This window comes from Phalacrocorax aristotelis, chromosome 15 (assembly GCF_949628215.1).
Source record: "Phalacrocorax aristotelis chromosome 15, bGulAri2.1, whole genome shotgun sequence".
Taxonomy (NCBI): Eukaryota; Metazoa; Chordata; class Aves; order Suliformes; family Phalacrocoracidae; genus Phalacrocorax; species Phalacrocorax aristotelis.
The window spans coordinates 10715047-10737524 of NC_134290.1; the positions used below are offsets into that span (position 1 = coordinate 10715047).

At 55.3% G+C, this 22478-nt stretch overlaps 1 protein-coding gene across 16 annotated transcripts in view; it reads right to left on the reverse strand.

Moving 5' to 3' along the window:
* The window catches only part of NCOR2 (nuclear receptor corepressor 2), a 256899-nt gene that overhangs the window by 2213 nt on the left and 232208 nt on the right, over positions 1–22478 (reverse strand). For 6 of the 16 annotated variants that reach the window (XM_075110450.1, XM_075110448.1, XM_075110452.1 and 3 more), the window contains 18 exons: positions 19511–19663; positions 19086–19172; positions 18338–18615; positions 17173–17536; positions 14807–15034; positions 14448–14693; positions 13631–13780; positions 13065–13199; positions 12791–12953; positions 11666–12213; positions 9303–9446; positions 8982–9130; positions 8449–8642; positions 6614–6763; positions 6141–6286; positions 4857–4910; positions 1869–2096; positions 10–189 (listed from right to left, as the gene is read on the reverse strand). In XM_075110450.1, the coding sequence (XP_074966551.1) occupies positions 10–189; positions 1869–2096; positions 4857–4910; positions 6141–6286; positions 6614–6763; positions 8449–8642; positions 8982–9130; positions 9303–9446; positions 11666–12213; positions 12791–12953; positions 13065–13199; positions 13631–13780; positions 14448–14693; positions 14807–15034; positions 17173–17536; positions 18338–18615; positions 19086–19172; positions 19511–19663 (3597 nt within the window). The remainder of the gene's footprint in view (positions 1–9; positions 190–1868; positions 2097–4856; positions 4911–6140; positions 6287–6613; positions 6764–8448; positions 8643–8981; positions 9131–9302; positions 9447–11665; positions 12214–12790; positions 12954–13064; positions 13200–13630; positions 13781–14447; positions 14694–14806; positions 15035–17172; positions 17537–18337; positions 18616–19085; positions 19173–19510; positions 19664–22478) is intronic. The other 10 variants (XM_075110462.1, XM_075110461.1, XM_075110455.1 and 7 more) reach the window with 5 other exon arrangements.

The following is a 22478-nucleotide window of genomic DNA, read 5'->3' on the forward strand; positions in this document are numbered from 1 at the left end:
AGGCCCTACCTGCGGACGACGGCCTGTCCTCCCAGACACGGTTGGTGAGGGGCGTCCTCCGGTTGCAGTCCCCCTCCGAGTGCACCGAGGAGACAGAGGGCGGCCGCTCACCCGAGGACAGACCTGGCGCAGGGGACTTGGCCTTGCGGCTGTTGGGTCTAGCAGCGATCTTTGGCTTCCCCCCTCCTCCTGCAAAGAGAAGCACCCGCTTGTCACCCGGCTCGTTGTGATGGGGTTCGGGGGGTCGGGGAGGGGGTGCAGGTACCCAGTGCTTCCCTTTTAAGAGCTTGCAAAAATGGCTCGTGGCAGGAGAAAAGCTCATCCCGGGGGCCGATGGCACCACAGCGGGGAAGGGTGATGGGGCAGCTCTCGGCTGCGGGGCAGGCGGGCGGCCGTGGTGGCTCACGGAGGTTTCTGTCCCCCCCTGTGGTGCCCTCCGCTTTGTGGGTTGATGCTACCAACTGTCCAGACGTGGGGCAGGAGCAGCCGCTGAGCTTTGGTCACGCTGTTCTCTGCGGGAACCGCTCCTGAGCTGGCTCGCGGCTCAGCCCACAAACACAGGTCAAGGGACGGGAGCTCCGTGTGCAGCGGGTTGGCAGGGACCCTCCGGGAACTATGTGGGTGCTGGAGCCCCGAGCACATTCCCTGTTCCCATGGCCTACATGGCTAGAACGGTCTTTAATTTACAGCAACATCTCTGGTGGTAATTAGCCAGTTTTGAAAAGGTTTAAAGCCAAAATGGCCTCTGCCGGGTAGGTTAGCCTGGCTAAGCCAGGGAGGGGAGCTCGCAAAGGGGGAAGGACGGACAGGCTCTGCATCCCACCCTGCCTGCCCGGGCAGCCTCCGCCAGGCGTGGGGAAGCGTGGGTGGAAGAAGCTGCTGATGTCATGCAGGAGCCAGAAAAGCTTTTCTGCAACAAGCTGAAGAACGACTGGTCCAAGCTGCCCTGGAGGAAGGCGCGTGTGTGCCCCCAGGACCCTGCTCCTCAGCTTTGGGGGCTCCGCACTGGACTGCTAAGGGTGACCCCTGGCACCGGCTGCCGTGCTCTGCGCAGGGCACTTGCAAGAGGCAATCTGCCCTTTGCAGGCACACGGGAGACAAATGCTCTCCCCCATCCACCCCTGGTCCCCTTAACTTCCTTAACTGGGGATCTGCAGAACAACCCTCCCGAGCTCAGGCCTCCCCTGAAGCCAGGCAGACCCCACTGCATTATCCAGCTGGCTTTGCAAGCTCTGCCGGAGCCCACCGGGCAGCTCGCCCCCAGCCCTGCTCTCTGAAGTCGTTACCCCACCTCTATCACCTTTAGCCCCCTTAAGCTCTCCCCCTCTTGCTCCAGGCACCCCAGATCCCATCCAACCGTCTGTCCCAGGCTGGAGCCTGCCCTGAGCTCGGGGTGGGGAGGGAAAGGCCACCCAGCCCCTTGTCCTCTAGCACCAGCCCTTCTCTGCTGCTTCCCCTGTTTTGGGAGCAGCGATCCTGCCCAGGGTTTATGGACAATTTGGGGTGGCTATTTAAGTTTATGCTTCAGTTTTTTGGGTGTGGGGTTTGTCTTCCCTCCCCTAAACCTTTCCATGGTGTAAAAAAACAAAAAAAAGGAAAAGGAGATATTAAAAATCAACAAACGGGGAAAGGAGCAGTCAGTGGTTTAGAGAAAGCAACAGCACCTTCCAAACTATTAACTTAACATCAAACAAGACCAGGATTAATCAGCGGATTCACAAAGCTTGAAGCTGGGGGAGGGAGGGGAGAAAAGAAAACCAAAATGAACAAAAATGGGGGCGGGGGAAATAAATCCACCCACAAAAGGGGAAATATAAAGGCTGAGAATTAATAACACAGAGACAGCGAAGGTGGAGAGGGCTGCAGACCTGGCAAGGAGCGCACGTCCTCGTTTCGTCCATCAGCAGGAGTTATGGGCATAGCAGCGGGCAGGCTTGCACTGGCATTCAGAGAGTTAAAAGCATTGGCACTGAGAGGTGAGCGCTCTTCCCACTGCTCGTCATATTTACCCATTAGGGCTTTCCTAATTATTGCCTCCAACCCCATGTTGGTACTGGAATTCTCTTGGACCGACTGGCTCCTACAACTGATTAGCCCTGGGAGATAACGGGAGGGGGAGGAGAGAGGGGACGGGAGATGGGGGGGAGCCAAATGAGAAGAAAGATGGGGGGACGGGGAAAGGGGAGAAAGGAGACAAGGGAGAAGGGAAGAAACAAACAGTGAGCACATTCTCGCAAAGCAACAAACTTTGTCATCTTGTTCTTTAAAGCGCTGCGATGCACCCGTCCTCCTCCCCGCTCCATCCCGCCCCAGGGCTTGGCAGGGGCTGGTGGTGGGACGGGATAGGACTTATTCTGTGATTTGAGTTTCTGGAGTGCTGCAGGCAGACAGGATTCCCTGGGGCCAAGGGCTTGGAAAATGGGGGGAAAGGGGTCTTTGCTGAGCCTTGGGGAGTGACTGCAAGAACTGGGGGCTGTGCCAGGCTCAGCAAGGGGGCAGGAGTCACCTGGATCTGGGGTCCATATGGACGCACACACAGATCAAAAGTCGGTGTGCTGGGAATTTGGAGGCCGGGGCAGTTTCCCAGGGAGGAAAAGTCAGGGAAGGAAGATGGGGCACCCCACAAAAACACTTGATTGGAAAGAGGAGCCCAGATTTGGCCCTGGCATGAGAGGTGACAAATGCAGGCAGCCCCTGGATGATGGCACATAGCCTGCGGGGCTGTCTGCAGGGGGTTGGGTTACACTGGGGAGAGAGTCCTTTCATCCCTCCTTGTGCTCTTTGCAAGCCCCCTGCCCATCATCCCAGCCCATTCCCTTCCTCCCCCTGGGCTGGGTGCCCGCTGTGGACCACGGCCCCCTCCCGGGCTGAGCCACGGCTACGGGACAGGATGCAGAGGCGAAGTGGTGTGTCCGCGTGGTTGTGAGTCTCAAGCCATGCAGTTATGGTGCAGCAGGCCACAGGGACCAGAGGGCACTAGGCTCAGCCACGCCACCGTCATTCCCGACACGGTGGTTACAAGGAACAAGCAAGGGCAAAATACAGACACAAAACCATCAGGCTGGTGAGGGAAGCCCCACCAGCAGCCCCTCCCCAACTCACCCCGTCCAGGGGGTGTTTGCGCTGGGATCACTGCCCCTCCTTTTGGAAAGGGATGCATCCCGGGTTCGTTTGTCTTTCTGGAAATGGGCAGGGTCTCTTCTGTTCCCCTCCAGCCAGACCCTGGCCCTCAGCTCCCTACGCTCTCGCCTTTACACCTCCCTACAGCACAGCCTCAGCCCCCCAGTATGGACCTGCCTGGCTGCACCCTCTCGTCCCAGCTGCCAATGTGAGCTGGCTCCTTCTCCCAGACACATTCGCACTGGTGAGTGGTCTTACACTGCTGACGGCTGTCCCTGGACCTCCTACCGCTAAGCCTTTGCCCACAGCACCTCCTTCCCTTAGTTGTGGGAAAGCTGCCGTTCCTCCTACTTAAAATTAACAACCTGAAGGCATTCCTGCTAACTGTTAGAGAGCATTAATACTTAATCACTTAAGTATCAATTAATACTCCTCAATGAGGATTCATTTCATTCATATGCATGCCCACCCGGACATTGCTGCAACAAGTGGCAACAGCTCAATAGTCTTCACACCATCCTTCTCCCTCAGGCTGGTCTCTGTCCTGCGCCAGGGAAGCCCATATCAGCCGCCCGACTCCCTTCCTTAGGCTGCTCCCTCTCCTTCTTTCCCAGCTGGGCTGAAAGCTGCAGGTGCAGGAGGGCTGGGGAGGGTGCAGTGCCCCTGGGGAAGCTCCTAAACCACCACTTCAGCTCCTGCGTGGTGGTCCTCAGGCTTGGCATTGCAAATACATCTCCATGGGTGCCTGGGGGACCACCCTGAGCTCTTTCCAGCACCGTTTCTCCTGGAGAGCAGGGGCGCTCTTCAGGGGCTGGGGTATAGTCCCAGGTGTTAGCCAGCGAACCCTCGGCTAGGCAGGCCGGCAGGTTAATGCTGGTTAGGGCCGGGGACTCGCTAAAGCCCACCACGGCTGCCTGCAGCAGCGCTCACGTACCACCACCAAAACCGCTTCTCCAGAACCGGGCAATCAGCCTGAAAGCTTCCACCTGCTGGGAGCTGCCCTCTGCACAGCAGCAGATGTCCAAGAGATCCTGCCTGCAAAGCCCTTCTGTGTGGCACTCGCTGCACCGCTGTGGCCGGACCTGGCCACCAGCTGAATGTTTCCTCCCAGCTCCTGAGAAACCGGACAACCCATGCTTTAAGCACCTGGAAGACTGAGCATGCTGCTGGCAGCCCTGTGCCTGAGCACCCCTCCATCTCCTGGGTAACACCTCCTCTCGGTCCTCAGCCATCACCAGTTTGCCCAACACTCACCATTCAAGGCTATGGGGCTCTGCTTTCAACCCAGTTTGCTTTTGCAGCTGGCTCCTGCAGCCCGCCCAGCTCAAGGTGGCACCGAGCCTGTTTCCCACCATCATGTTCCCTTTCGCCGCTGCCCTCCTACCCAGCCGTGGGTGACTGTAAGGTCCCGCCAAGAGCAGGGTGCTCTCTCATGAGCATGAGGTCCACCTTGCTATACAGTTTATCAATCTGTTAGTCTCAGATGGCCAACCCTTGCTTGGCTTTTAACCTCTCCTCAAACTCTGCCAGGCTTCCCGAGGAGTTACACCGCACTGTCTCCAACGCAACAGCAGGGAGTTACAGTGTGTCCTGAGGCTTCAGCCTCCCAGCAACTGTTGCGCTCAGTCTTATGGCAAAAGAAAAAAGGAGATGCTTAAATCTACCAAGTGTCCTGCTCTCCGTGGCTGTGGGCCTTGTAGGGAATGAGGTATGGTACAGGAATATGCGAGAGTTACCTGCTCCAGTAATTGCCGGCATATTGAAAATCTCTGTTCCAGGCTGCCCAACATCTGGAGAAAAACAAAGAAGCTCTTCAGTACAGAGAGCCGCATGTGCAGGCTGGTGGTGGTGGGGACATGCCGGGCCAGCCATGAGGAGATCCTGGTGTCCCTGTCACAGCACCCAGGCTGCCAGTAGCCCACCTTCCCCAGGCGCTGGGGTAGGTCTGTGGGTGCTGGCTGGAACACGGAATAACTGCCTTTGGGAGAGCCACAGTGGGCTCACCAGCTGGGAAAGGGCAGAAAAGCAGAGCCCAGAGAGCCAGGGCAATGACCTCCCTCCATCCAGCCCTTTGCATTACAAGTCCCGTGAAGTTAAACCCTCTCTCCTCTATGGGATTTGCAAAGGCTCAAATCCCCATATGCAGGGAGCAGGTCTGGGCAGTGGGGAGGGTGAGGAGGAGGAGAAGAAATGTTAAATCAATATTTTCCCTCTTAGCTGAGCTGTTTGACTTGGATATCACTTTCCTTAGAATAACAGAAATTCTCATCAAATAAGAGGTGTTTCCTATTTCTATATATTTTCCCTTGATAAGGGTAAAGTGCGGAGGGTCGTGGGGTTCAGCCACATGTCCCCAGAGGGGCATAACAATACTGTTGGCTCATGGTAACATCATCCAGGAGATGAGACAGCTCAGTCCCTCTTATCCAACGCAGCTGTTGTAAGATGGATTCAAACTGAATTAGTATTGACTGTATAATGCTGGACTAAATTAAATTATGATCCTATCTACTCTATTAGCGGTTAATGAATGAATGGGCTGAATTTCTAATATAAGCCAGCCTGGTTAGTTTTACAGAGCTATACCAATATTGATGTAGGGCTTAAAGTAACACTGCGGGGAGACGTATCTCGAGGAGGAAGGATTCAGCTTGGCTGGCCATTCATTAAAATATCAATTGCTCTTAAGTCTCCTCCATGCTCAGCTCATTATTTCCTTCCTATTGAGGTTATCTGGTGCGGGTGGGATTGACAGCCCCAGAGCAAGGAGGTGAGGGGCTGGGAAGCCTGCTGTTGCCTCCCCAGATGCACACAGCCACTGCTGGCACAAGGATGGCTCATCCCATGAACGATTTGGACCTCACACTTTTCAACAAAACATGGCATGATGCAGAGACTGCTGGCTGGGAGCTCCCAGACCTTAACACAGCCGCACCCATTCCCAAATCTCCATTGCTTCATGTGTCCTCAAGGCTTTTTTGCCCCTGCTGCCCTGCATTCGCCTCCCCACATGTCCTTACTGTACTCTGTTTCATTTTTGTTGGTTGTGCTGAGCTTCTTGATGATCTCCTGTTTCTTGGACTTCACCATGGCAGAGTTGCTCTCAGTCAGCTTGCTGAAGAAAGCTGGAGGTTGAGTGTTGTTTCCTGGGGACTTGGACCCCATCCTGCAAAGCAGAAGACCATTGGAAACATCTGCAACGTCCAGTTCACAAAGTCCTACCCAGGGAAGCTCTTCCCTTAGTCTAAGTCCTCAAAATCAGCCTGAGGGCTCCTGAGACATTCGGAACCTCCAACCTTTCTCCCTGTCCCTGCCATAAATGTACCACATAGTGTTGAAAAGCCCCTACAAACAGGCAGCAACCTGGGATGTGACATTGCTTTTGGATGTGACATTGCTTTTGGCTGCAAGAAAAGAAGCCTGGGCCAGGGTGAGCGCGGGGATTAGGGGAACATCCCAACGCTGTCTCCACAGTCCCCTCCTTCGGTGTTACCTCTGGTCTATCTGCTCGCCCTCACGGTACAGGATCGGGTACGTGGCGCTCTTGGCGTGCTCCGATTCTCCCACGCCGTCTGGTGGAGAGACTGGCTCGATACAGTTGTCTGACCCGCTCCCGGCCGAGGCTTTGCTCTGCTCTGGGGACCTGTGGAGAGCAATGGGAAGATGCAATCGGTTTATTGCAACATCCCGTCTCTGCACAGCAGCTTGGGGTCGGGGGTGAGGAAGGACTAAAATAGCTTTCCTACATCAGGGGAAAAAAGCCAAACCTTCCACACTCCTGTGGGCTTACACTGCCTTTTAATGCAAGCTGGAGGAAGAGCACACCTCGGGCATTTTTCTGCACTGCAGGCGTGTGGAGCGGGACTGAGCCGAGACGTGGCCCAGATTTCCAGGCAGTGGGCCAGCCAGCAGCTGCCTATGGCAGGACCAGTCCTGGGACTTGCTGGCTCAGCCCAAGTGTCCCTCGACGGCAGGGGCTGGGACGTTAACCCTTTGGGGACATGGCTTTTGATTCTCCATCTTATTTGCGGACACAGGAGAGGGCAGCACCCACCACCTTCTGTCCACCTTGTCTGGTGCCGTGCAGGGGCTCGCTGTCTGCGGGCGACGAGTCCAGCACTGGGGCAGCCTGGACAGGACCAATGCAGACCCAGATGCCTGCCCGCGGCCAGCGCCTGGGAGACGGCCAGGCTCAAGCGCGTGAGGAAGTTCTGGGAATTTACGTCTTTGTTCTTTCTGTGGTTTCTTTTTTTTCTCCCACTTTTTTCATCGCTGGGTGGCCAGGGCTGGCCTCTCTCCCCTGATGTTACAAAGCCAATTCTAGGACCAGGCAGAGCTGGAAGTAATAATCACATTTACTGACAAGGAACCACTGGTTTGGAGACACCATGCTTTCCTGGATGCATCTGGGTCTCTGTTGGTGTTTGGATGGGAGGACAGACCCATTCTCACACTTCCCATTTTTTAATGCCATACAACAGCAGTCAGACTTGCTTTGTGCTGGTATCAGCACAAGGATTTGAAAGTGACTTTTAAAGAAATACAGGTGGATCCTGAAATGGATAGTTGCAGCTGACATGGCACACATGTCTAACAAGCTTCTGATTCACTGACAGTGATGAAGATAATTTTATCTTTGAACCAACAGAAAGCATGTTGCTTTGAGGTTTTCTGGAACCATCTGGAGCCTGAAAGGTCACTGCACCATGATCTGCCAGGGACCAAGGGCAGTGACAGGACAAGAGGCAACAGGCACAAATGAAAACATGTGAAATTCCATCCCAATGCAAGAAAACACTTTTTTTTACTGTGAAGGTGCTCAAATGCTGGTACAGGTTGCCCAGAGAGGTGTTGACGTCTCCATCAGTGGAGGTATTGAAAACCCAACTGGCCATGGCCCTGGACAACCTGCTCCAGCTGACCTGCTTGAGCAGGGTGTTGGGCTGGATGATCTGGGGAGGTCCCTTTCCACCTAAACAATTCTGTGACACCGGCCAGATCAGGAAGGCGATCTGGAAAGCATCTCTAGAATAAAAGGAGTGGCAAGACAGGCATCACCACAGGGGAAAAATACCCAGATAAGAAGCCAGTTTTATACTCTGAGCCATGTAAGCAAGTGATCCATCTGAGCCCCGAGCTGGGGAGCATAAATTCAGCAACGCCGAACGCCAGCCTGCCCTATGCACCGCTTTACCAGTGTACCAGGTAGCCAAGGGCACCTGCCTGATGCCTCACCCTGCGTATCCCTGGTCTGTCTGAGCTCAGAGTGGCACAGCAGGTGGGTAGAAACCCATCTGTGCCAGCTTTGGCTGGACACTCTGACCTCACCTTTTGCCGCCTTCGTTCTGCGGGGAGATCCTGGAGGCCGCTGCATGTTCCTGCTGCTGCAGATACGCCTCGCTGGGGGTACGGCGCAGGTCCAGCACAGGGCATGTGGCCCCAGGGAAGGAGTACACTGGGGTCTGGATGTGGGAGTTGAGCTGCTGTGGGTGATGGCGTGTATAGTCCTGCGTGATGACCTCCTAAAAGAAGAAACCCCTGAGTCAAAAATAAGAGTTGGCTTCTACCTCTTGCTTTGCTGCGCTCAGCTAAGACAGGGCAAGCAGGAAGGAATTAGGCTGGTTTGTCCCTGTGGCGATGTACCATTTGCCTCCTGCCTGCAGCAGCTCTTGTAATGGGCTTGTTGGGAATGCAAACACCTGGGCTAAACATGCCTGATGTACACTGCTTTCTCCAGCCCCCAACCAAGGGTGCTGAGGTCTCTAGCATCACCCCCAGCCCTTCCCCCTCAGACGTGTTTTGTATCAGCTCTTCCCTCCTCCCTAGAGTCCCAGTGGGAAGGCGAGAATGAGCTTAATTACACTGATGTGCTGGGCCAGCGTGACCACCCGCTGGTTCATGCCCTTGATGCTCTGGCTGGACTGCAGGGGCTGGCACTGGGGCTGGGGGCCGTCGGGCTGCCGGAGGTGCTGCAGGTGGGCTGCTTCGGGAGCCGAAGCCTTCAGCGAGCCTGGGGGATGCACAAAGAAGAGAGCAGGTGTGAGATGACATCTGTGTCCCCTTCCTGGAATGCCATCCCAGCAGAGCACTGGGGCATGGTGAGCAAGAGCTGGGTGATGAAGCCCTCCCATGCCAGCTCGGGCTCTCTTGCGCCAGCTGGTGTGGCCAGTCCCTGCCCTCACCTTGCTGTTTCTGCCTCAGGTCATGCTCTCCGTGCCCCTTTTCTGCATCCTGCAGCAGCTTGGCCCCTTTCTCATGGGACAGGCTGGGTGAACTCACGGGACTCACTGCTTCCATCCGCTCAGGGCTGTAGCCTCCATGAAAGCCTGGGGAAATGGGAGAAGGGAGTTAAAACCAGGAGCTTGCTTGGCTTTTCCCTAGTGCTGTGACAACCATCACTTGCAGGTGGAGGCACTTTCAGCAAAGGGGGAAAAACACAGATGAGGGAAGACCTGGCAGGTCATATTGCAGGGACCCCTAGAGCCACCGCTGATGCCCAGTTACGGTGATGGCTGCAGTAAAAAGGTGATGTCTCATTCCTACAGAGCTGGACGCTCAGCAGCTCATGGATAGCATGAGAGTCAGCAACCAAATGTTCACATGTTCCCCCCCCCTCCCCACATACTGAAACAGCAAAATAAAAACCCTGCTATGCCAGGAGGGAAAGCAGCACTCTGCAGGAGCGGTGTGGCTGCATGGGAAGTCTCAAGTGCTCTACAAAGAAAAGCCCCAAACCCAGCAGAGCCAAGAGCAGGGACTTGAAAATCAGGCGCGAGGCCCTGCAGGCTCCAGATCCTGCTCGAGAGACAGCAGACTTGCACGCTGCAGGGGCAAAAGGCTTCTAGACCATTCTCTACCTTTTAAGCCCTTTGGATGGACTCAAGCTGCATCAAAGCAAGCAGCGCTGGAATGAGGGACCACCGCTATCCTTCAAAAGAGAGAGGAAATTGAGGCATGGATGGGCTATGCATCCACAGACCAGGGGCAGAGGACAGAGGAGTCCTGAAGGAGGCACATGCTGCCTCTTGCCAGCTAAGCACATTTGGTAACACTCACGACTTTTGCCTGCACAGACCTTTACCCTCCTAACACTCAATTCCTAGAAACTGCCCACTGCAGGCAAATCTGGCTGGTGACCCACAGCGCTGCTGGAGGGTCCCCAGTGCCCAAGCATGGACACACTGACCTTGCACGTACCCGGGGCATGGGTAGGGGAGGACCCCCACGGAGAACCTCTCTGTGCTGGGCTTATAGCATTCCCATCACCCCAGGCATGCCAGCACAAAAGGGACCACGCTTCAGATCTGCTCAAGATGAAGTGTCCTGCTCTGGAAAGATTCCTAACCGACAGTTAAGTCCTGGGGAACACCAGCTCCTTTCTGTAAGCTCATGGCCATAGAAAAGCTGCCCTGCTCCTCCACAGCATGACAACACTCAGCTGGAGGAAATGCTGGCGCCAGGGAAAAAGGCAGAGGAAAAGCTCAGCCAGGCAGCGCACCGCGGGCAAAGGCACATCCTTGGCCCTGAAGCATGCTGCTAGAACGGGCCTGGACCAGATATGACCAAGTGGCAGCACAGGTGGGTCGGGATGCACCGGAAAGAGCAGTTCTCCTCCCCCAGCCACACTGCTGTGTCCTTCCCACCCTTGGGTTACAGGAAGCGGAGCTGGGTAGCAACCCCCCATGCTGATGGCCAAGGCAGATGCTTCAACTCGAAGAAGGGGTCCCATCAAATCCCCTCCAGGCTGCCTGCTGCTTCCGTATGCTGGTTGGAGCCTGGATGAATGCCCTGGGTAAAGATTGGTCCCGTCAACAATGACCTAGACCTTGAATCCAGGCCCCTCCCTGCACTTTCTTTTGGAGAAGCTTATCCCAGTGCTTTTGTGCCCTACACAAGGCTGCTGTTAGGCGGTTCCTGTGGTCTGCTCTGGCAAACGGCTACCAACCATGGCTGGGCTGAGTGAACCCTTGACAGCCCTGCCCGTGTTGCCTTCTTGTGCAGCATCCAGAGCCAGGACCCTGAGTGAGGTCACCCCGAGCAAGGGGACCCCATCTGAACTACATCACACAGCAGACCACAAAGCCCTCTGAGATCCTGCACGCTCAGTGGCACAACTGTGAGCGGGGAGGCATGTGTCTGACAGCCAGCAGTCCCGTCCTGCTCACACTTCTGGTTCTCCGCTTCACTTGTTTGATTTATTACCCACAACTGTTCCTTACAGACTGCCTGGGAATTTCTAATGATGGGAAAATCAGAATTAGCAAATTGCTATTGTCTGTTAAAAGCAGTACCAGGAACTGAACAACATTTGCAAAACAGGACTTGGCAATGGGAAAAAATAAAAGAGGGTGGGAGAAGGGAAGATCCTTAAAATACGCACAAATAAAACAGTCTGGGATAACAAAACAACTGGGAAGCCGAGGGACAAGCACACTGAGGGAGCTGATGAAGCCAATAGCCAAAATGTGCAACTGAAAATAAGAAATAATGAAATAAAATGGGTTTCAGGCCACAGGTCTCTTGCTTCTCCCCTCCAATTTCTTACCATCACTAGCGGAGTCGTTACTTAGCGAGCCTCTTTCTCGCTGCCCCTTATCGCAAGACATTTGGCGCATGATAATCACATCTATGAAGTTGGCCGCTGTCGTGGTGGTCTTACCGAGTGCTCGGAGCTCCTGTTCCTGCATTGAAAAGGGTTTACTTTGACTCTTTTCTCTACTGTGCTGCTCAGGGCCCGAGGCTGCGTGCTGCTGGTCCAGAGGGTGATGGTGCTGCTGGCTTTTCCCCTGTCCCCTGCTATAGTGATGAGAAGAACCAGGTCCGGAGGCGGGTAAAGGTCTCGACTCCATGGCTTTTATGGGTGAAGGTGACTGTTCGAGGTTGGCCCCACTGGGCAGCTTTGAGGTGAAGATGTTGTTGTCAGTCTGGGGTCGTTCTGCCTTGGCTTCCCGCGCCCTCGAGGCCTCTTTCTGCAGGACGGCTGGGTCCATCAGGGCCGCGTAGCCATCCGCCGTGCTGATGGAGGAGCGCAGGATGGAGGCTGAGGGGAAGGCAGTGGAGCGGATCGGCGACGTGGTAGTGGTGGAGGAGGATCTGGAAGGCAAACAAGGCAAGTTGAAGATGAGAGATGCACGTGGAGAAAGGCGAGTGCTGTACGAGAGCTCTGGTGTTCAGCCCTGCCTGGCTGAGGTCTCCTAAGCATAGGGTTGGCCCATGCTGGAGCAGGTGAGGAGGGCTCAGATGGAGCCTCCTCCTCAATGACTGGCCACAAGGTATTGGCTGTGGCCTGGATGCATCAGCTGGGGAGAACAAAACCCACAGAACAGGTCTCAGAGACCTTCAGAATTCCACCACCAGGCAACCTTCAGCAAGAGGAATGATACCCTCTTGTCTATGTGATCTGAGCGCAGACACCCTTGGGATGCTCCTGCTTTCTCTTCTGGTAGCAATAAAAACCACAAGAAAAAGCAAAGGAACTGGGCACCAAAATCCACCTTTCCCCATCAGAACTTCCCTGTAAGCCCCAGTCCTGCTCCCACTGAGACTGAAGGCCAAACCAACCCTTGCTCCACCTCAGAGGTGCCCCATGCGGTGCTCATTAATTAACCACCGTGTCTGCCCCAGTGCAGGGGTTCAGGCAGGCGGCAAGAACTGTGGCAGGGAGACATACCGCAGGACGGAAGGGGTGGGGGTCTCCGAGGAGATGATCTTCATGCTTGTGTTGTGGAGCACGCTGGGGCGCTGCTGGATGGTCTCGTGGGTGCGGGGCGAGACGGGAGAGTGCTGGTGGCTGTGAGAGTGTGAGGATGAACGGCTGCTGGACTGCTCTGTACCTGGGGGAAAATACAAAGAAGGGTTTCTTTAGCTCTTTGTTTTATAGTCCCAACCCCACCTCCACCCAGCACGGGCCCCAGTATGTGGTGCTGGGCTTCTCCCCAGCCTACCTGGTCTCCAGATGGGTGCATGCTCCACCGTGGTGGACGCTAGGATGGATTTTTCACGCTCCCTCTCCCGTTCCCGCTCCCGTTCCCGCTCAGACACCGACGATCCTGACTGTTTGGTCATGTGCGTGGGGCCTCCTGAAACCCAACCGAAAGGCAGTCAAAGGGCTGCAGACAGAGCGATTCCCTTCAGGGAACACTGCCTGCTCTTCACATTGATATGTCTGCAGAGCACATAAGGAATGGCTCCCATCCAAGGTCACCTGGAGGTGGACAGACGAGGGCAACCGGTGTGACAAAACCTGGGCAAATAATGCAATCACTGTCCTGGCACCACCTCCGGGGTACAACAAAGCTGTTTGTCAGCTGTCACTGACAAACAAGGCAAGGAAGCCCCCAACAGGCAGGATCTGAGGAGCTGGTTTGTGGGAGCCAGTGGGCTGGTCCCTGAGTGAAAATGCATTTGGGCTCCCCTCATCTGCCCCGGCATGCTGAACTCACAGCCCTGAATTGGCTAAGGGTATCCTGCCCAACTGCTTTCCCGTGGGCCAAGCAACGTGTGGTGTTACCTGGGGAGAGTGGGGAGCTGCTGTGCCGGCTGCCGAAGGTCTGGGGGGGTCCTGGGATGTAGGTGATGCGGTCCATGGTGGTGGCGGAGGTGCCGGGGGTGGGGGGCACGAGGACGGGCAGGTGTGGCACTTGGGACAGGTCGATGATGCCTGGAGAAAGAAACGAGAGGACTGTCAGCATGACACCTATCCACTGCAGCTTGGCTGCGCTGGAGCGGGGAGCGATGCTGGGGAGAGTTGACCCATCCCGCTGCTCTGGCACAGCAAAAGAGGTGCCAGCATATGCACGGCCCCTGGGTGCTGGATGTCAGGAGTGGGGACCCTTCTGTGGGCAAATACAGAGTGTCCCGCTGCTGGAAATAACAGGGAGAAAAAATGCTGAGATCTATCCCTGCTGAGTGAGGGGGCTGCAGGCAGCATCAGCTGGAGATCAGTGCTGCTCGGCCTGCGGAGGGGCAGGAGCACCGCACCCCGTGCACTACCCAGCACGCTCTGCTTTTTTCAGAAAGCCAGATATACCCTTCCGGGAGTGTATTTTAATCTCCAAAGGTCAGCAGGGCCAGGCTGGGAAGTGCTCCCATGACCCAAAATCCAGAGCTGCACATAGTGAGCCTCAAGTAACTAAAGACAGCAAAAAGAGCATCAAATTCCACTCCTGCTGTCTCCATGCTGATCAGCCAAGTTCCTACACTACTGGGTGACACAGTGCTGCTGGCTCGGCCCCTGGCCCCAGTGCTGGAGCTGGTGGTGCTGGCCTGACTCAGCCTCCTCCTCCTAAAATGCCCCAAACACCCGGATGGTGCCATGCTGAGAGGACCTGCTGCATAGTTGAGGGCGAGGGAGGGCTCCCGGGGCGACAAGCCACGCAGCATGTCCGCCCGCTGTGCCATGGCCGTGGCTGCGGCGTTGTGGTGCATCTGCTGGGACGTGATGTAGTCGTTGATGATGGTCTGCCGGTTCTCCATGGCGGCTGTGTCCGGGTAGCCCCGGATGAGGTACGGTGGGTAGAGTGGGGGGTACGTGGGGCTTGGAGGCAGATGCCTTGGCAGGTAGTATGCAGCAGCTGGGAGAGAAAAGGATGCAGACATTAAGTGGCCTTCCCCAGGTGCCTCAGGCTTTTAGAGCATAACAAGGAAAAAACCAATCCCAAACAGACCATGTCCCTGCTGAAGGTACCTGCTTCCAGTTGGATTCCCCTCGGGATGGCGGCAGGGTCAAAAGCCAGTGGGATGTGTCCTCGGTACAGGTCGACCCCGCTCACACCACGGAGCAGGTGCTCGTATGGGGAGATGGGGTGGTGGTGGTCGGCCACGGGGGCATGCGGAGACTTGGAGTTGGTGAGGTCTCTCGATGAGGGGGTGATCTTTCTGTCCTGGGACACCGGCTTCCCGGCAGTGATGCTCCCTGCAGCGAGCAGAAGGAAATGAGTCAGAGACTGAGCACTGCAGCCAAGCTGTGTCCCTGAGGGATGCCTGCAGCCAAGTGTGTTCCCCAGAGATGCCTGCGGCTCCCCCTGAACTTGAGGGACCTTTCCCTCCTCCCTGCACTGTCATGTCCCGTTACGCCACCAAGGCTGAGGCGGGCCAAGCCCCGGTTGCACCCAGGAGGATAAGGCCATCCCAAACCATCCCTCCACCCCAGTGCATCCACTGCGGACACACTGGGCAGTCTGTGAGTTCATCCTGGTCCGCACAAGCAGCTGGCGCTGGAGCCTTGCTGCCACGCTCCTCAGCACGAGGAGGTAACCGCTGCTAGGTAGGGCTGGGGACCCCAAAACTCCTTGCAATGGTGATGAAACACAGGTCAGAGGGTTTGAGCACCTGCCACCCTCTGGAACCATAAGCTCTTTCCCAGCACCTGGAGGGGAGGCTGGATCATAACAGGGACTTCTCTCAGCTCTCCCAACCTGAGCTGAGCATTGGTGGTGCTTTTCTCCCCACCCAGGATGCGCATCACCAGCTTCTGCGTGCATAACACAGAGCCACCCCCAAGGAGTGTGACCAAACCCCTTGCACCAGACTGCACACCAAATGCTGCCCCGTCCTGGCTCGAGGAGCGAGGAGCAGTCCCCTCAGGCACACACAGATGGATCGAGCCCCGTCGCTGCTGACTTTAAAACAACCTTGGCTGCAACATGGGCCATGCAAACTGCTGCTCTTGCTCCTTTCATGAAGCTTGGTGTTTCAGTGAGGCCACTAATAAATCGAAACTACTGTTGGGCAGAAGGAAAGCTCAGCTGACTCAGGAAAGCTGCCTTCCAACACTGACCTGTGCCCTGGGGACTTCTGCAGATCCTCTGCACCCCAAAACACTGTGAGCTCCACACATGCAGAAATCCACCTTCTCACTGGCATTTTGCAGGAATATTGATTTTTCCCTTGGGATCCCTTCCCACTGCTCAGGCACTGCCTCCCCTGCCTTGCGCTCACCATATGTGCCAATCTCAAAGCGCTGCCAACATCTGAAGGCTTCCCCCAAAATGATTGACCTAACCAGGAAGACAGCAGAGGCTGCGGCAATGGGACACACCAACCATGGAGACCTGGAGCTGGCCCAGCTGGCAGCGAGTGACGGGGGAGGCTTTTTGGAGAAGCTCTGCATTGCACAGCCCCATCTCCTGTTCCTCGCCAGGAAAGCGCGTCCAGGCCTCAGTTTTGGCAGACTGCAGTGTCTTGTGCTACACGCCCCCAAGTCATAAGACTTTTGGGTTAGGATAAGGATTTGCAGGTGGAAGATGCAAAGGGCCTGAATCAGTTACCCGTAGCTAGCAGGCTTGGTGGGACAAGGCATCTTCTGGACCGGCTTCAGCACTGATCCTGCCCACAAACATGCCATGAAGCAGGAGGGTTTTTTGTGCTCTGGATCTGAGCGTGTCTCACCAGATCAGTGAGCACAGCCCAGATGTGTGCCTGCTCCCCAGGAGCCACAGGTCTGGCTTTGGGCACAGGAGAGGGCTGATGCAAGGGGGCACAGGCAGATCCTGCCTGATGCAGGCAGACAGGCTGGGGGATCCCAAAGGTCAGCCACGCTGCCTGGGTCTACTGGCTCAGTAGGGATTAGATGTTCCTGGAGGTGAGGGACTCGGGTGCTGAGGTGATGGATGAGGCATAAACACACAAGGTAGGCACACCAGATCAGTGAAAAGCGTGAACATCCCCCCACCTGGTGCACCGATCACCACTTTCCTGTAGAAACAGGGGTGTCTGGGCCAATGCTGGGACAGGGAAGACTTTCTAAACACCATCAGCTTCTCCAGCCAATCTCCCTTCAGTCACCCCAGCGCAGATGTGGAGAGCCCTTGCTGCACCCGTGTAAGCACCCCTGGGAGGGAGCTGAGCCTTAGCCGTCCCTGACAGCCGCCCCAGTGCCATGAGTCAGCCGTGGCTACAGGCAAGAGTGAGCACAGGGTGCTGGGGAGAACGGGTTTGACGGGCACCTGCCGAGAACGGCTTGGGCAGGTAGGGCCAGCAGCCACCTCCCACGCACCTTGCCCACTTGGCTTGCTAGAAATCTTAGCATCAAATAAAAGGTTTGCCCAGTACCTTCGTGCTGCCGTGGCGTGGACTCCCGTGTGGAGACCGGAGACCCTCTGTGCAAGTGGCTGCCGAACGCCGTGCTGTGCCCTGCCTGGTGGTCCTCGTAGGCGAGGGCACTTTGGTGGGGCTTGCCCGGCTCGGGTACAATCACAGGAGCCCCTCTGGCAATGGAGCCACCCGAGTTTGTCACTGGGCTTGGCCTGTTTTTCAGGCTTTCTTCATAAGCTCTCTCCAGATTCCTTGGGTCTTGGATGACATCCAGTGAGTGCACAGAGTGAAAAGTCCTGCCGGGACTGCCAATGATGGACCGTACATCATGTTTTTTGGTACTTGAGGAAGAAGAGCTGCTGTCGTACTTCAATGGGGTACCCTGGGGACAGAGGCAGAGGGGGTGTTAGAGGGGCATAGAGCAGAAGGGGATGCAGCAACCACATCCCACCAAACTTCAGTGGGACTCATGGTTCCTCGTCCAGTGGGTCAGTACACCAGTTTACTTGGTCAAACAGCAGCAGCCATTGACAAAGTAGAGATAACAGCTCTGCACAGCGCAGGGCAGGGTGGAGTGCCCAACTTGCATGTCTTGTTGTGCTTCAACAAGATGATGATGAGTCACTGCCGAAGGCTGCCTGTGCCCATCACGCCTCTCTCCTACATACACTGTGAAATGAGGTAGGACTATGAGGTGCCATGGGAACCCTCCAAATATTTGGAGCCCAACAGGAGTCAGCATGCCATGTTTCACCCTAACTACTGGCCTTGCTGTGTTGACACTTGCCCATAAAGGGAGGAGACCAAGATTATGCACACCCAGAGTCACAACCGCCGAGGGCACTGAGTTGACTCTGGTCTTGAACAAGAGCCAAATGTATCCCCTTCCGTGTGTGCATGTGGATGGAGCATCACTTTCTTAACAGGTCAGAGGGTGCTGAGCTCCATTCCCCAGGTTTTGTGCTTATCTGCTGGGAAGGCTCACAGAATCACAGAATGATTTGGGTTGGAAGGGACCTTTAAAGATCAAATGATGGGGAACGGCAACCTGTACCCAAGCAGAGAGTCAATCCTGACCAGTGATGTGTTTGGAACCCGAAGCCCTCTCTGCTCTCCGTTTACCTTGGGAATGGACAGCAGCCTGAGTAGCACTGATCTCATCTGCAGTTCTCCCCATACTCACCTGTGTGATGGAGCCTTCCTTCAGAGGTCTTGTCAGAGAGATGTCTGGTGTCCGCCTCAGCTCCTCCCGAGGAATCTCATGGATTGATCTTCCCGCTTCCTTCACCGTGGCCACCAGGCCTTCATGGGCTGGTTTCATTTTCAGAGGAGTAAGGCCCTCATGAGACCTGACCTTGTAGGCATCAGGTAAGTCCCTCGGTGGAGTGTTTTCCCTCTTGAGCTGTTTGGCTTCTCTTCTGAGGTAGTCCTCATGGGCCTCCACGTAGGACCGAGGTATTCCTGCAACCCCCAAGCAGATGATGGATGCAGAGGGTGATTCCCCAGCCAGACACTGGACCCCAGTCCCCATGTGGATGCTCAGTTCAAGGGGGTCTCTAGTTAATGCATGTAACTCCAGGACTGGTGGCCAGCTGAGCACACAGAGCAGCTACATCATTAATGCAGCTGGACCAGCTCACATCTACCATCACTTTCTAGACCCATTTCACTCTAGTTTCAACCTGCCTTCATGCAAGTCACTGAGAATTTTACCCCTGACTCTGGTGAGAGGTTAGGTTGATAGAAGCTGAGCAAGACTGAAAATCTCTCTGACCACATAGCCGAGGCTGCACAGATCTGCAGCTGGACCTTGATGTGTCTATCCGTGTTTCCTCCTGCCCTAGTCTGACAACAAGAACAAGGGGCCATGTGTGTGAGAAGCTACCCCACATTACCTCTGGCCATGGCCATCTTCTGCTTGCAGGCTTTACCTTGTGTAATCGAGCCCCGCATGTGATGCTGCTCCTTCAGGTTATGGGGACTGTGTCGGTCTGGAGGGATTGCTCGACCCATGAGACCTAGAACAGATCCAAGGGGGAAAGAATACATGGCAGTGTTACTGGGGACTCCTGGGACAGCAAGGAAAAACATCAACAATTTCTAAATTACTTGATTTCTCTTTTTTTTTTAACGTGCTTCCTTTTTTTGTAGTCTTGTAATTGGTCTACCAGGACAGAAACCAAAGGCAAACGGCCAGTCTGTGTCCCGTGTTCTCCCGTGCCGGCCAGATGTGCTGCAGGGTACCAGCTAACCCCTGCCAAAGCACGGGCATGGGAAGGTGCGTCGTGTAGACAAGATGGGGTCTCCGTGGGTCACTAATAACACAGCATGGGTAAAAGGTTTCACCCAGACCCACCTTCAATGCTAGCAGATAAGGTATCACGGGCTGATAAGCCCCGGCTGATCCTCCCCTCCATCATATCGTAGGTCCGCTTGGTTCCTGTGGTCTCATGCGAAGCTCCTGAGCTCCTGCTGTCTTCTTTGGGACACTGAGAAGCAGCAACTCCACCTGGGGAAGGGAACACCGAGAAGCACCATCAGGAGCACGGAAAGTCAGCACTGACCAAGGGAGGGTGTTTACTGCTCTTTGCGTGTGTTGTTGAAAGGTCAGATCCCATCCCAGCATCAGCCAACGCTCTGCAGTGCCAGAAACATCACACGAGGTTGGCTTCCAAGAAACTCAGCTGGTGTTTTCTCCCCTCCCTGCCTGCCTCAGACTCCAGATCTGTGCCTCCCGCTTGGGTAGGAACATCCGCCCCGTTGTGTCCCGCTCCCTCCCTCCCAGTGGGGGCCAGATGTAGGCAGTGGGACAGCCTGGAGCCACTGTGGCGCTGGTGTGAGCAGCTGCGGTGCCACTGAACTTCGCCCTGTGGGTCTGGGGACTTTTTTTTTTTCACTGTTAGTTTTGATTTTTCGCTAGACACCTACTGTTTGGGATCTTGGCCAGCCTTAACATTTGCTGAGACACTCCCTGGGTGAGAAAACCAGGCAAAAGGGGGGAGAGGCAGACCTGAGAGCAATTCCTTTGAAACAGCAGTGAGCGCACCCAAGAACTGGGAGAGACAGAAAAAGTCCTACGCAGGAATGATGGAGCAAGCACCAGAGTCACGGGAGACCACCGACCACCTCCTCATCCAAACCTGGAGCAGATTCTTCTGCAAGCTAACAGGGGACAAGTGTCCTGAACTACAGCCCCCACACCTCTGCAAGCACAGCCCTGCCCGTGCCAGGCAGCATCACGCCTGCCCTGGGCCATGGGCATCCATCGTGTGCGGTGAGCTGTGAATTTAGCAGGCAGCTTCTGATCCAGCCAAACGCCTCCTGTTTATGTAACGAGCTCTGAGCATGGATGCTGGCTTGGAGAGATAAATGCCTCTGCCCATCGTCCCTGGCCTGGATGTCCCTGGCAAGGATGCCCTGATCCTCCTCTTCGTGGGGAGAGAAGGTGGTTATACAATTAAAGAAAACAGAGGAGATGTCAAAAACATTCATTCCATTGCGGACAATCAGGAACAAAAGTCCTCCTTGGGAACACCAGTAATTAATAAAATGGGATTATTACAACTTCACACCCACTATCAGTTTCCGCAATCAGCACCCGTTTAACCCAGGAAGGGTCTGGGGCTGCGTGCGGGGAAACAAGAGGGGGATCTGTCCCTGAGCCCTCACTTCACATTCATTTGATGGGAGAATCAGCCAAGCACCTTGCAGCAGATGCAGGGTGATATGCCTGCACCCTGTCATCAAGGCACATCTGTTGCTAACAGCCCTTCTTCAGAAGGGGATGTGGTCCCGGACACCCTTTGTACCGCTGGGAAGCAGGGGGAGGGCACGAGGGAGAAGAAAGACTAAACAGAAAGAAAATCACTCCAAAACCACGTCCCTTGCCTTGCAGAAGCCATCAGCAATCATATGCAGAATGAGAATAACCAATCTAGCACAATTCAGCTTGCACATGCTACAGGATCTCGTCTCATTACAGCTCTTTTATTTTAAGCACCCTCATGACACTAAAGAATTTGCAATTTTTTTTCTGCTTGCCAAAATTCATAATCACCAACAATTTCAGTTTTCTTATTTAATTTTTTTTTTTTAACTCTTCTGCTCCGGGCTGTGAAGCCCTGCTGGGCTATAGGGGGGGAAGGAGGCAGGCAGCGGGGCTGGCTAGGCTGCAGAAGCAGGCGAGATTACTCAGGATGTGATAAACGCTATCAAGCATGTAAAAGACTGCCATGGAGAGGAAGGAATTAATTCCTCATCTGTGTCCACAGAGGGTAGGACGAGAGGTGATGGGCTCAGGCTGCAGCCGAGGAGACTTGGGCTGACACTGACCAGTGTGTGCAATGGGGAAAAGTCTGGTCTGCAGGCCATCTCTGCTGCCCAGAGCGGGATCCCAGCTCTGGGCACAGGCAGTCCTCGTTGCTGGGAGCCTTCCCCGTCTCTCCCCTGGTGGCACTGTTTGTGAGATCAACCTCATTCTACTCCAAGCCCAGGCAAAGGAGATTAAAATAGCTTCTTGCACAAACAAGTCCTGACACGCTTCCTGTGTCCTCCCTGGTCTGAACCCTGCCAACTGTCCCAAAGGGCACCCAGACACAAGTCTCCTGTGGTGACACTTCTTATCTGGGCTAGAGTTGACAGCGAACACAGGCAGGCATGGGACAAGCTGGTTTCCACACAGCGCTGAGCCTGAAAGGTCCTGAAAGGTCCCTGTGGTCCCAGGGCATCAGCCGAAGCTTGCGAGTTGTCTCCTGAGGCCTGACCTGAACCCTCTGCCTCTGGCCCTGGAAGAAACAACCAGCCTGCGACGAAACCAGATGTCTGCACTTGTGGGCAAGAGGAAAGGGACTTCTGCTGGACACCCTCTGCCTGCAGGACTGACCACAGGGCCCGGGCTGCCAGGCAGGCTAAAAGGGATGCTCTGCCCCAGGGGGGGATGCAGCTGCCCTGGGGAGGGAGGCAAAGGGTTCAAGGCAGCACAGCAGCCGACCAGAGACACCTGCTGCAGTGGGCAAGTGTGGCTAAGGTTAGGATCTGTTCTTTAGACACCTCCAAATTCAGCTGAGAAGACAGGTGACACACGAGGATGGCTGTCCCTGTGCATGACAGAGCACACGCCAGTATTTTACCCCAAGAGGACACGGGGCTGTGGTGTCTGTAACTCAGCTCTTCCCGACCCCAGCTGTGGGTGAGGAGGAGCCCGGCTCTGTGCCAGAGATGTGCGACCCAGCGCACAGCAAAAGGCGAGCACGGAGGATTTGTTTCCAGCTTCACTGGAGAGGAACATCTGCTTATCTCTAACGGGAGCCACTGGGACTCACAGA